Source organism: Anomaloglossus baeobatrachus, chromosome 5, assembly GCF_048569485.1.
Source record: "Anomaloglossus baeobatrachus isolate aAnoBae1 chromosome 5, aAnoBae1.hap1, whole genome shotgun sequence".
Lineage (NCBI taxonomy): Eukaryota > Metazoa > Chordata > Amphibia > Anura > Aromobatidae > Anomaloglossus > Anomaloglossus baeobatrachus.
This window is the reverse complement of record NC_134357.1, coordinates 238,610,319-238,625,198: the sequence shown is the minus strand read 5'-3', so window position 1 is coordinate 238,625,198 and position 14,880 is coordinate 238,610,319. Positions and strand designations below refer to the sequence as shown.

The 14,880-nt window shown below is 44.8% G+C and overlaps 1 protein-coding gene across 6 annotated transcripts in view; it reads left to right on the top strand.

Moving 5' to 3' along the window:
- The window catches only part of LOC142311137 (gastrula zinc finger protein XlCGF66.1-like), an 88,124-nt gene that overhangs the window by 2,036 nt on the left and 71,208 nt on the right, over positions 1–14,880 (top strand). For 4 of the 6 annotated variants that reach the window (XR_012754242.1, XR_012754241.1, XM_075349282.1 and 1 more), the window contains exons 2-6: positions 9,739–9,868; positions 9,993–10,115; positions 10,626–10,749; positions 10,860–10,945; positions 11,354–11,471. Coding sequence is in view for 2 of the 6 variants with exons in the window: in XM_075349282.1 (XP_075205397.1) it covers positions 9,761–9,868; positions 9,993–10,115; positions 10,626–10,749; positions 10,860–10,945; positions 11,354–11,440 (528 nt within the window). In the remaining 4 variants the exon portion in view is untranslated. The remainder of the gene's footprint in view (positions 1–9,738; positions 9,869–9,992; positions 10,116–10,625; positions 10,750–10,859; positions 10,946–11,353; positions 11,472–14,880) is intronic. The other 2 variants (XR_012754243.1, XR_012754244.1) reach the window with 2 other exon arrangements.

The following is a 14,880-nucleotide window of genomic DNA, read 5'->3' as shown; positions in this document are numbered from 1 at the left end:
TACAGTATATACGGTATTATACGGCTGTCATGCAGGGCTGTATAGAGCGAGGGGTGTAATGTAGGAGTGTGCACAGTATATACGGTATTATACGCCTGTCATGCAGGGCTGTATAGAGTGAAGGGTGTAATGTAGGAGTGTGCACAGTATATACGGTATTATACGCCTGTCATACAGGGCTGTATAGAGCGAGGGGTGTAATGTAGGAGTGTGTACAGTATATACGGTATTATACGCCTGTCATACTGGGCTGTATAGAGCGAGGGGTGTAATGTAGGAGTGTGTACAGTATATACGGTATTATACGCCTGTCATACAGTGCTGTATAGAGTGAGGGGTGTAATGTAGGAGTGTGTACAGTATATTCAGTATTATACGCCTGTCATACAGTGCTGTATAGAGTGAAGGGTGTAATGTAGGAGTGTGTACAGTATATACAGTATTATACGCCTGTCATACAGGGTTGTATAGAGTGAAGAGTGTAATGTAGGAGTGTGTACAGTATATACGGTATTATACGCCTGTCATACAGGGCTGTATAGAGCGAGGGGTGTAATGTAGGAGTGTGTACAGTATATACGGTATTATACGCCTATCATACAGTGCTGTATAGAGCGAGGGGTGTAATGTAGGAGTGTGTACAGTATATACAGTATTATACGCCTATCATACAGTGCTGTATAGAGTGAGGGGTGTAATGTAGGAGTGTGCACAGTATATACGGCATTATACGCCTGTCATACAGTGCTGTATAGAGCGAGGGGTGTAATGTAGGAGTGTGTACAGTATATACGGTATTATACGCCTATCATACAGTGCTGTATAGAGCGAGGGGTGTAATGTAGGAGTGTGTACAGTATATACAGTATTATACGCCTATCATACAGTGCTGTATAGAGCGAGGGGTGTAATGTAGGAGTGTGTACAGTATATACGGCATTATACGGCTGTCATGCAGGGCTGTATAGAGTGAGGGGTGTAATGTAGGAGTGTGTACAGTATATACGGCATTATACGCCTGTCATACAGGGCTGTATAGAGCGAGGGGTGTAATGTAGGAGTGTGTACAGTATATACGGCATTATACGCCTGTCATACAGGGCTGTATAGAGTGAGGGGTGTAATGTAGGAGTGTGTACAGTATATACGGCATTATACGCCTGTCATACAGGGCTGTATAGAGCGAGGGGTGTAATGTAGGAGTGTGTACAGTATATACGGCATTATACGCCTGTCATACAGGGCTGTATAGAGTGAGGGGTGTAATGTAGGAGTGTGTACAGTATATACGGCATTATACGCCTGTCATACAGGGCTGTATAGAGCGAGGGGTGTAATGTAGGAGTGTGTACACTATATACGGCATTATACGCCTGTCATACAGGGCTGTATAGAGCGAGGGGTGTAATGTAGGAGTGTGTACAGTATATACGGCATTATACGCCTGTCATACAGGGCTGTATAGAGTGAGGGGTGTAATGTAGGAGTGTGTACAGTATATACGGCATTATACGCCTGTCATACAGGGCTGTATAGAGTGAGGGGTGTAATGTAGGAGTGTGTACAGTATATACGGCATTATACGCCTGTCATACAGGGCTGTATAGAGTGAGGGGTGTAATGTAGGAGTGTGTACAGTATATACGGCATTATACGCCTGTCATACAGGGCTGTATAGAGTGAGGGGTGTAATGTAGGAGTGTGTACAGTATATACGGTATTATACGCCTGTCATACAGGGCTGTATAGAGTGAGGCGTGTAATGTAGGAGTGTGTACAGTATATACGGTATTATACGCCTGTCATACAGGGCTGTATAGAGCGAGGGGTGTAATGTAGGAGTGTGTACAGTATATACGGTATTATACGCCTGTCATACAGTGCTGTATAGAGCGAGGGGTGTAATGTAGGAGTGTGTACAGTATATACGGTATTATACGCCTGTCATACAGGGCTGTATAGAGCGAGGGGTGTAATGTAGGAGTGTGTACAGTATATACGGTATTATACGCCTGTCATACAGTGCTGTATAGAGTGAGGGGTGTAATGTAGGAGTGTGTACAGTATATACGGTATTATACGGCTGTCATGCAGGGCTGTATAGAGCGAGGGGTGTAATGTAGGAGTGTGCACAGTATATACGGTATTATACGCCTGTCATGCAGGGCTGTATAGAGTGAAGGGTGTAATGTAGGAGTGTGCACAGTATATACGGTATTATACGCCTGTCATACAGGGCTGTATAGAGCGAGGGGTGTAATGTAGGAGTGTGTACAGTATATACGGTATTATACGCCTGTCATACTGGGCTGTATAGAGCGAGGGGTGTAATGTAGGAGTGTGTACAGTATATACGGTATTATACGCCTGTCATACAGTGCTGTATAGAGTGAGGGGTGTAATGTAGGAGTGTGTACAGTATATTCAGTATTATACGCCTGTCATACAGTGCTGTATAGAGTGAAGGGTGTAATGTAGGAGTGTGTACAGTATATACAGTATTATACGCCTGTCATACAGGGTTGTATAGAGTGAAGAGTGTAATGTAGGAGTGTGTACAGTATATACGGTATTATACGCCTGTCATACAGGGCTGTATAGAGCGAGGGGTGTAATGTAGGAGTGTGTACAGTATATACGGTATTATACGCCTATCATACAGTGCTGTATAGAGCGAGGGGTGTAATGTAGGAGTGTGTACAGTATATACAGTATTATACGCCTGTCATACAGTGCTGTATAGAGCGAGGGGTGTAATGTAGGAGTGTGTACAGTATATACGGTATTATACGCCTGTCATACAGGGCTGTATAGAGCGAGGGGTGTAATGTAGGAGTGTGTACAGTATATACGGTATTATACGCCTGTCATACAGTGCTGTATAGAGTGAGGGGTGTAATGTAGGAGTGTGTACAGTATATACGGTATTATACGGCTGTCATGCAGGGCTGTATAGAGCGAGGGGTGTAATGTAGGAGTGTGCACAGTATATACGGTATTATACGCCTGTCATGCAGGGCTGTATAGAGTGAAGGGTGTAATGTAGGAGTGTGCACAGTATATACGGTATTATACGCCTGTCATACAGGGCTGTATAGAGCGAGGGGTGTAATGTAGGAGTGTGTACAGTATATACGGTATTATACGCCTGTCATACTGGGCTGTATAGAGCGAGGGGTGTAATGTAGGAGTGTGTACAGTATATACGGTATTATACGCCTGTCATACAGTGCTGTATAGAGTGAGGGGTGTAATGTAGGAGTGTGTACAGTATATTCAGTATTATACGCCTGTCATACAGTGCTGTATAGAGTGAAGGGTGTAATGTAGGAGTGTGTACAGTATATACAGTATTATACGCCTGTCATACAGGGTTGTATAGAGTGAAGAGTGTAATGTAGGAGTGTGTACAGTATATACGGTATTATACGCCTGTCATACAGGGCTGTATAGAGCGAGGGGTGTAATGTAGGAGTGTGTACAGTATATACGGTATTATACGCCTGTCATACAGGGCTGTATAGAGTGAGGGGTGTAATGTAGGAGTGTGTACAGTATATACGGTATTATACGCCTGTCATACAGGGCTGTATAGAGCGAGGGGTGTAATGTAGGAGTGTGTACAGTATATACGGCATTATACGCCTGTCATACAGGGCTGTATAGAGTGAGGGGTGTAATGTAGGAGTGTGTACAGTATATACGGTATTATACGCCTATCATACAGTGCTGTATAGAGCGAGGGGTGTAATGTAGGAGTGTGTACAGTATATACAGTATTATACGCCTGTCATACAGTGCTGTATAGAGCGAGGGGTGTAATGTAGGAGTGTGTACAGTATATACGGTATTATACGCCTGTCATACAGTGCTGTATAGAGCGAGGGGTGTAATGTAGGAGTGTGTACAGTATATACGGCATTATACGCCTGTCATACAGGGCTGTATAGAGTGAGGGGTGTAATGTAGGAGTGTGTACAGTATATACGGTATTATACGCCTGTCATACAGGGCTGTATAGAGCGAGGGGTGTAATGTAGGAGTGTGTACAGTATATACGGCATTATACGCCTGTCATACAGGGCTGTATAGAGTGAGGGGTGTAATGTAGGAGTGTGTACAGTATATACGGTATTATACGCCTATCATACAGTGCTGTATAGAGCGAGGGGTGTAATGTAGGAGTGTGTACAGTATATACAGTATTATACGCCTGTCATACAGTGCTGTATAGAGCGAGGGGTGTAATGTAGGAGTGTGTACAGTATATACGGTATTATACGCCTGTCATACAGGGCTGTATAGAGCGAGGGGTGTAATGTAGGAGTGTGTACAGTATATACGGTATTATACGCCTGTCATACAGTGCTGTATAGAGTGAGGGGTGTAATGTAGGAGTGTGTACAGTATATACGGTATTATACGGCTGTCATGCAGGGCTGTATAGAGCGAGGGGTGTAATGTAGGAGTGTGCACAGTATATACGGTATTATACGCCTGTCATGCAGGGCTGTATAGAGTGAAGGGTGTAATGTAGGAGTGTGCACAGTATATACGGTATTATACGCCTGTCATACAGGGCTGTATAGAGCGAGGGGTGTAATGTAGGAGTGTGTACAGTATATACGGTATTATACGCCTGTCATACTGGGCTGTATAGAGCGAGGGGTGTAATGTAGGAGTGTGTACAGTATATACGGTATTATACGCCTGTCATACAGTGCTGTATAGAGTGAGGGGTGTAATGTAGGAGTGTGTACAGTATATTCAGTATTATACGCCTGTCATACAGTGCTGTATAGAGTGAAGGGTGTAATGTAGGAGTGTGTACAGTATATACAGTATTATACGCCTGTCATACAGGGTTGTATAGAGTGAAGAGTGTAATGTAGGAGTGTGTACAGTATATACGGTATTATACGCCTGTCATACAGGGCTGTATAGAGCGAGGGGTGTAATGTAGGAGTGTGTACAGTATATACGGCATTATACGCCTGTCATACAGGGCTGTATAGAGTGAGGGGTGTAATGTAGGAGTGTGTACAGTATATACGGTATTATACGCCTATCATACAGTGCTGTATAGAGCGAGGGGTGTAATGTAGGAGTGTGTACAGTATATACAGTATTATACGCCTGTCATACAGTGCTGTATAGAGCGAGGGGTGTAATGTAGGAGTGTGTACAGTATATACGGTATTATACGCCTGTCATACAGGGCTGTATAGAGCGAGGGGTGTAATGTAGGAGTGTGTACAGTATATACGGTATTATACGCCTGTCATACAGTGCTGTATAGAGTGAGGGGTGTAATGTAGGAGTGTGTACAGTATATACGGTATTATACGGCTGTCATGCAGGGCTGTATAGAGCGAGGGGTGTAATGTAGGAGTGTGCACAGTATATACGGTATTATACGCCTGTCATGCAGGGCTGTATAGAGTGAAGGGTGTAATGTAGGAGTGTGCACAGTATATACGGTATTATACGCCTGTCATACAGGGCTGTATAGAGCGAGGGGTGTAATGTAGGAGTGTGTACAGTATATACGGTATTATACGCCTGTCATACAGGGCTGTATAGAGCGAGGGGTGTAATGTAGGAGTGTGTACAGTATATACGGTATTATACGCCTGTCATACTGGGCTGTATAGAGTGAGGGGTGTAATGTAGGAGTGTGTACAGTATATTCAGTATTATACGCCTGTCATACAGTGCTGTATAGAGTGAAGGGTGTAATGTAGGAGTGTGTACAGTATATACAGTATTATACGCCTGTCATACAGGGTTGTATAGAGTGAAGAGTGTAATGTAGGAGTGTGTACAGTATATACGGTATTATACGCCTGTCATACAGGGCTGTATAGAGCGAGGGGTGTAATGTAGGAGTGTGTACAGTATATACGGTATTATACGCCTGTCATACAGGGCTGTATAGAGTGAGGGGTGTAATGTAGGAGTGTGTACAGTATATACGGTATTATACGCCTGTCATACAGGGCTGTATAGAGCGAGGGGTGTAATGTAGGAGTGTGTACAGTATATACGGCATTATACGCCTGTCATACAGGGCTGTATAGAGTGAGGGGTGTAATGTAGGAGTGTGTACAGTATATACGGTATTATACGCCTATCATACAGTGCTGTATAGAGCGAGGGGTGTAATGTAGGAGTGTGTACAGTATATACAGTATTATACGCCTGTCATACAGTGCTGTATAGAGCGAGGGGTGTAATGTAGGAGTGTGTACAGTATATACGGTATTATACGCCTGTCATACAGTGCTGTATAGAGCGAGGGGTGTAATGTAGGAGTGTGTACAGTATATACGGCATTATACGCCTGTCATACAGGGCTGTATAGAGTGAGGGGTGTAATGTAGGAGTGTGTACAGTATATACGGTATTATACGCCTGTCATACAGGGCTGTATAGAGCGAGGGGTGTAATGTAGGAGTGTGTACAGTATATACGGCATTATACGCCTGTCATACAGGGCTGTATAGAGTGAGGGGTGTAATGTAGGAGTGTGTACAGTATATACGGTATTATACGCCTATCATACAGTGCTGTATAGAGCGAGGGGTGTAATGTAGGAGTGTGTACAGTATATACAGTATTATACGCCTGTCATACAGTGCTGTATAGAGCGAGGGGTGTAATGTAGGAGTGTGTACAGTATATACGGTATTATACGCCTGTCATACAGGGCTGTATAGAGCGAGGGGTGTAATGTAGGAGTGTGTACAGTATATACGGTATTATACGCCTGTCATACAGTGCTGTATAGAGTGAGGGGTGTAATGTAGGAGTGTGTACAGTATATACGGTATTATACGGCTGTCATGCAGGGCTGTATAGAGCGAGGGGTGTAATGTAGGAGTGTGCACAGTATATACGGTATTATACGCCTGTCATGCAGGGCTGTATAGAGTGAAGGGTGTAATGTAGGAGTGTGCACAGTATATACGGTATTATACGCCTGTCATACAGGGCTGTATAGAGCGAGGGGTGTAATGTAGGAGTGTGTACAGTATATACGGTATTATACGCCTGTCATACTGGGCTGTATAGAGCGAGGGGTGTAATGTAGGAGTGTGTACAGTATATACGGTATTATACGCCTGTCATACAGTGCTGTATAGAGTGAGGGGTGTAATGTAGGAGTGTGTACAGTATATTCAGTATTATACGCCTGTCATACAGTGCTGTATAGAGTGAAGGGTGTAATGTAGGAGTGTGTACAGTATATACAGTATTATACGCCTGTCATACAGGGTTGTATAGAGTGAAGAGTGTAATGTAGGAGTGTGTACAGTATATACGGTATTATACGCCTGTCATACAGGGCTGTATAGAGCGAGGGGTGTAATGTAGGAGTGTGTACAGTATATACGGTATTATACGCCTGTCATACTGGGCTGTATAGAGCGAGGGGTGTAATGTAGGAGTGTGTACAGTATATACGGTATTATACGCCTGTCATACAGTGCTGTATAGAGTGAGGGGTGTAATGTAGGAGTGTGTACAGTATATTCAGTATTATACGCCTGTCATACAGTGCTGTATAGAGTGAAGGGTGTAATGTAGGAGTGTGTACAGTATATACAGTATTATACGCCTGTCATACAGGGTTGTATAGAGTGAAGAGTGTAATGTAGGAGTGTGTACAGTATATACGGTATTATACGCCTGTCATACAGGGCTGTATAGAGCGAGGGGTGTAATGTAGGAGTGTGTACAGTATATACGGTATTATACGCCTGTCATACAGGGCTGTATAGAGCGAGGGGTGTAATGTAGGAGTGTGTACAGTATATACGGCATTATACGCCTGTCATACAGGGCTGTATAGAGCGAAGGGTGTAATGTAGGAGTGTGTACAGTATATACGGTATTATACGCCTGTCATACAGGGCTGTATAGAGCGAGGGGTGTAATGTAGGAGTGTGTACAGTATATACGGTATTATACGCCTGTCATACAGGGCTGTATAGAGCGAGGGGTGTAATGTAGGAGTGTGTACAGTATATACGGTATTATACGCCTGTCATACTGGGCTGTATAGAGCGAGGGGTGTAATGTAGGAGTGTGTACAGTATATACGGTATTATACGCCTGTCATACAGTGCTGTATAGAGTGAGGGGTGTAATGTAGGAGTGTGTACAGTATATTCAGTATTATACGCCTGTCATACAGTGCTGTATAGAGTGAAGGGTGTAATGTAGGAGTGTGTACAGTATATACAGTATTATACGCCTGTCATACAGGGTTGTATAGAGTGAAGAGTGTAATGTAGGAGTGTGTACAGTATATACGGTATTATACGCCTGTCATACAGGGCTGTATAGAGCGAGGGGTGTAATGTAGGAGTGTGTACAGTATATACGGTATTATACGCCTGTCATACAGGGCTGTATAGAGTGAGGGGTGTAATGTAGGAGTGTGTACAGTATATACGGCATTATACGCCTGTCATACAGGGCTGTATAGAGCGAAGGGTGTAATGTAGGAGTGTGTACAGTATATACGGTATTATACGCCTGTCATACAGGGCTGTATAGAGCGAGGGGTGTAATGTAGGAGTGTGTACAGTATATACGGTATTATACGCCTGTCATACAGGGCTGTATAGAGCGAGGGGTGTAATGTAGGTGTGTACAGTATATACGGTATTATACGCCTGTCATACAGGGCTGTATAGAGCGAGGGGTGTAATGTAGGAGTGTGTACAGTATATACGGTATTATACGCCTGTCATACAGTGCTGTATAGAGCGAGGGGTGTAATGTAGGAGTGTGTACAGTATATACGGTATTATACGCCTGTCATACAGTGCTGTATAGAGCGAGGGGTGTAATGTAGGAGTGTGTACAGTATATACGGTATTATACGCCTGTCATACAGTGCTGTATGAAGTGAGGGGTGTAATGTAGGAGTGTGTTAATATTTGGCAGAATCCTTGTTTGTAATGACAGAGGTCAGACATTCCTTGTAGTTTCTGACCATGTTTGCACACACTGCAGCAGGGATTTTGGCCCACTCCTCCCTATAGATCTTCTCCACATCTTTCAGATTTCGGGGCTGCAAAGGTTTTCTTTTGGGTTCAGGTCTGGAGACTGGCTAGTCCACACCAGAACCTTGAAATGCTTCTTATGGAGCCACTCCTTAGTAGTCCTGGCTGTGTTTCTTGGGTCATTCTTATGCTGAAAGACCCAACCATGACCCATCTTCAATGCTCTTACTGAGGGAAGGGGGTTGTTGGGCAAAATCTTGCGTATGACCCCATCCATCCCTCCTTCAATATGACCGGTCCCTGCACTCATTAGTATATGATATAAGATCTTTACAAATCCTTTCTCTAAAGATCTCTTTATCTATGCCAGTGTATACAGGGACAGTTAGGCAGGGATTAGTAATATACACCCAGAACTGCTCGTGGTCCTGGCTGCATATTGCACCTGACAGGTTCCAATTAAAACCCATTAAAGAGACCCTGCCAGCGGGATTGTGCTGAGTCAGGTACAGACAGGGCCATATTGGCGCAGTTATGCTGAAAATGGTATCTGCGGTGAATCAATCCGTTTTATAGATTGTGATGTTTTCTTGTAATGAGATCTCCGTACATCAGGGCGGGTCTGTGGGCAGGACTATGGCTGGCCGCTTACTAAGTGGGGAGTATTGTTGTGTCTTCAAAATGACCTTGTGTCCCTCTAGCTCCCTATTATAACACCCAGATAAAGTGTTCTCTACAGGAAAATGCCTCCTTCTCTCAATGACCTAGGAAGGACGGGCATGGAAAGAAAGCACATTGCTGAGAGGATAGTAAACGTCACCCTAGAGACCCTCAGCCTGCTGACCGGAGAGGTGAGGGGCTCTGGGATCCATGGAACTGGGATATGGACAGAGAGAGAGGGAAGTTTAGAAGGAGATTGGTTGATTTGATTTATTTTTTCTTCCTTCACATACATCGGTTTATACATTAACAAAGAAGTATTGTAATGAGAAGGAAGAATGGAGCCGGGACCACATTACCACACTGAATAATGATAGAAACAATGGGCAGAAGATCCTGGACCTCCCCAACAAGGTCATTCATCTGCTGCTCGGAGAGGTGAGCGCTGCCGGGCCACCAAGTGTATGGAGGCTATGGATGATGGAGGCATTCTTGTGTATGGCGATACTAATAAATGTGCTAATGATGGGTATGTAAAGCAAGGGGGAAACAATTTTACATAAACCCACAGCAAGTGAGGAGTAGAAAGTAAGGCTTTTGTATATTCTCCACTTGTTTTGTATGGAGTTCCCCCGGTTTCCTCTGGTTTCCTCCCACACTCCAAAGACCTATTGATAGGGAATCTAGATGGTGAGCCCCAATGGGGACAGTGATGATCACATCTGTAAAGCACTGAGGAATTAATAGCGCTGTATAAGGAAGTAAGATAAATGAATTACTCTAACATTTCTTTTTAATGAGCTTTCTATTTGATGGGTTTGAGTACTGGACGATATCTTGGGACCTCTGGACAGTTTGGGGCCAGTCCGTGTTAACCCTATTTTCTTACCCGGTCAGTGAACACAGACACATTTTGTTTTGTCCAGATCTATTTGTGGATCTTATTAGGTTCCTATAAGGTGTCAGGACATCACGGTCCGTTTCTCCATGGAGGAGTGGGAGTACTTAGAGGGGCACAAGGATCTGTATGAGGACATTTTATGCAAGAACCACCAGTCTGTCACATCATCAGGTAAGGTGAGAACAATTAGGTCAAAAACGTTTCATCATCCTATGAACAGATGTAAGGTCAGTTAAAGTGAATGGTGACTTGTAGAAACTTGAAGATTGTATCTTCTACAGAAGGATCCAGTTTGAAGAACAAACCAAAGGAGTTGATGTCTTCTCTTCATGCAGAGGAACATTACAGTATTCCACAGGGTTATCAGGTAAACGTTGATTTCCACAAGGTTTGTAATATTTCTGTCCCCCTGTCCACCCGCTCGTCGCTGCGATTATAACTATGGCTGAAGTGTGCGCAGTATACACTATAAAATGGCGCCGGAGTCGCCACCCGCACATACCGCTATCTTTGGTACCATGTAACCACACTAACAAAGGAAGACCCGACCCACATAGTCCCACCCTGATGCATACCCCAATCAAGTGCTGCACTCACTTCTGGAATTTTGATTACATTTTTTACTGCAATGAAACATCCAATCTGGAAACTGAAGGTATGATTGGATTCACCATACTAGCGCCAATATGGCACTGCCTTTATTTTATATGTGCAAATCATGGGGGTTGGTGTCCTTTAAATCTTTCCAACTTTTCTTTTTATTTGTACACAATAGGAAAACAAGCCCAAAAATCCATCTTCTACTATAGAGGCTCTTACAAGGGATAAAGAAACATATGAGGGGATAAGCCATCAATTTTAGGAAGAAGAAATTCTGCCAGATCACACCGCAGGTAATAAAGCACTGGATTCTGCATAAGTAACTTCAGTCTACAGAAGGCTCTGATCAATTGGGCAAAAGCATCAAAATGTTTGATGTTGTCAGATTTGTCAACAGTCCTCAGTAAGCGAAGACCATTCCTTATTTTCAGAAATGATCTTGGCAAATTTGGCCATGTCTTGTGAAAAAAAAGGTTGTAGTTCTTATAAACCTTAGGTAGATCCCTCCAGCTTTAAGCATTACTTAGGCTGTCCAAGGGAACAGATCTAATCTTCTTTTACTAACCAAGATATTTGGAAGTATGTATTGATGAGTGTTGCTTCAACTGCTGGCCTTCAGTACAACTATGAAAAAAATGTAAGAAATTCTTTAGAGGGAACCTGGCAGATCCCCTATGCCCTACATCCCCACAGCATTCATATCTGTATGACAAAACTCCCTGCCTAACCAGCCCTGTATAATGCCATTCACTCATATCAATAATAAAAAAAAAAGATTTATAAACTCCGCTGTTCCTATACTAATCAGGCCTGTGATTGGTCAATGGGACAGTAGCTCCCCAGCCCTCTTTCCATGTTATCACGTCTGTGTGGGCATGATAACATGATTTCCACGAGCCGGCATCATCGCCAGTTCCTGCCTCGTGTGGCTGTGTTCACTCACATTGATCTTCTGAAGATGGGTGTATGCGTCCCGGCTTCAGAGTGGCGCACTGTGCATGGTCAGAAGTGCAGAAACTGTTCCTCCGATCATGTGCAGTGCGCCTCTCTGAAGCTGGGACACGTACACCCATCTTCAGAAGTTCAATGTGAGTTAACAAAGCCACACGCATAGGCGAGAATTCCAGGGGCTGGCGGTGATGCCGGCTCATGGAAATGATGTTATCATGTCCATAGCGGTGTGATACTTCTAGCAGGATAAGGCACAGCCACAGTGTAGGAGATGTTGAGGTGCACTCGCAGGTTTCCACACCATATGTCCAGAGAATTAGAAACAAGGCACTCTCAAATGGTAATACAAACGAAGAATTTATTCCATAAGTCTTAAAGCAACATGTGACGTTTCGGCCAGGTGGCCTTCATCAGACAACTTGTTATTAAGACTGTCAGCGTAGTGGTAAAGGCAGTGGTATCCACCACTATGCAGCATTTAATGCAGCATAGTGGTGGATACCACTGCCTTTACCACTACCCAATGGGAGCCAATCATAAAGGGCCTTTGTAATATATGCACGATTAAGAAAAACCTATTGAGCAAAGTATTTCCACAGACATCATATAATGTAATATAAATGCACAGTATAATTTCTATAATTGAACCCATTCAGTTGTTATGGGTGTTTTTTTTTGTTGTTGTTTTTTGTTATAAGAATTCATTACGTCTCACATTAGCAAGGTTTTTTTTGTTTTTTTTTGACAATTACCTCCGCTTTCAGGACAAACATTTTTCTCTATTCTATAGCATACCATGCTTTTGATATCTTTATTATGCTCTTCCACAGAATGCTTTGCTGCACCTGAATACCATATTTTTCGCTTTATAAGACGCACTTTTGCTCCCCCAAATTTTGGAGGAAAGTAGGGGTTGCGTCTTATAATCCGAATATACGGATTATATACTGCAGGGCCCAGGGGAAGTTGGGGCAGCTCTGGAGCGGTGTTGGAGGCTGAGGCAGGCAGGCTGATGGAGGCTGCAGGAGGCAGCAGGAAATCTCTTGCTCCCGCTCATATAATATGCACAGCCGCTGTCCATCACCATGGTGCTGAAACCACACTGGGGTGATGAGCTGGGGGAACGGTGCATATTATATGTGCCTGCGCCCCCCTTTGATGGCACATGCCCCCCGCCCCCCCCCCCCCCGTGTTAGATATGGCCCCCATGCTGCTGCCCATAGTAAAATAAAAAACTCTTTATTTACCTCCTCCAGCGCTGATCTCCCGGTCTCTCTGCTGCCGCTATGATCAGGCACGCAGAGATGATATCACTCTCTGTGCCGATCACATGACCGGCACCGAGATCCAGGAAGTGTAGGAGCTCAGCAGCACGGAGAGAGACACGAGGGAGAACAGCACTGGAGAAGGTAAAGAAAGACTGTTTTATTTTACTATGTGCAGCAGCATGGGGGCCATATCTAACACAGGGGGAGGTGTGCCATCCATAGGGGGCCATGGGCAGCACAGGGGGACGTGTGCCATCCATAGGTGGCCATATCAAACACAAGGGGACGTGTGCCATCCATAGGGGGCCATGGGCAGCACAGAGGGACATGTGCCATCCATAGGGGGCTATGGGCAGCACAGAGGGATGTGTGCCATCCATAGGAGCCATGGTAAGCACAGGGGGACGTGTGCCATCCATAGGGGGCCATGGGAGCACAGGGGGACGTGTGCCATCCATAGGGGGCCATGGGAAGCACAGGGGGACGTGTGCCATCCATAGGTGGCCATGGGAAGCACAGGGGGACGTGTGCCATCCATAGGGGGCCATGGGCAGCACAGGGGGACGTGTGCCATCTATAGGAGACCTGTGCCAGCTGTAGGAGATGTGTGCCATCTATAGCAAACCTGTGCCAGCAATAGGAGACTTGTGCCAGCAGTAGGGGACGTGTGCCAGCAATAGGAGACTTGTGCCAGAATAGGGGACGTGTGCCAGCACAGTGGGACATGTGCCATAAATAGGGGACATGTGCCATCAATGGGGGACATGTGGCATCACTGGGGGACGTATGCCAACACAAGGGGGCTATATTCAATATAAGAGGGCCATATCCAGATTAAGGGGGCTAATTTTAGGATGGGGGGTTATGAGGGACATATACCCTATATGATTTGTTAGACAGACACTGGCATTATAAGATGGACCCCATTTAACATTAAAAAAAAATAAATTCTCTTTTCCTTCACCAGATTTGGGGGTGCATCTTAGGGGTACTTTGCATGTTGCGACATCGCTACTGCGATATCGTCGGGGTCAAATCGAAAATGACGCACATCCAGCGCCGGTAACGACGTCGCAACCTGTGAAGCCTAGATGCACTGATAAACGATTGCAAAAGCGTCGTAAATCGGTGATCTGTGCAGTGTCGGACATTTACATAATGTCGCACCAATAGGAGATACGATGTTGTTCCTCTTTCCTGCGGCAGCATACATCGCTGTGTGTGAAGCCGCAGGAGCAAGGAACATCTCCTACCTGCGTCCACCGTCTATGAGGAAGTAAGGAGGTGGGCGGAATGTTTACGTCCCGCTAATCTCCGCCCCTCCGCTTCTATTGGCCGCCTGCCGTGTGACGTCGCTGTGACACTGCACGACCCGCCCCCTTAGGAAGCAGGCGGGTAGCCGTCCAGAGCGACGTCGCAGGCAGGTAAGTGCGTGTGAAGCTGCTGTAGCGATAATGTTCTCGACGGCAGCTATCACAATATA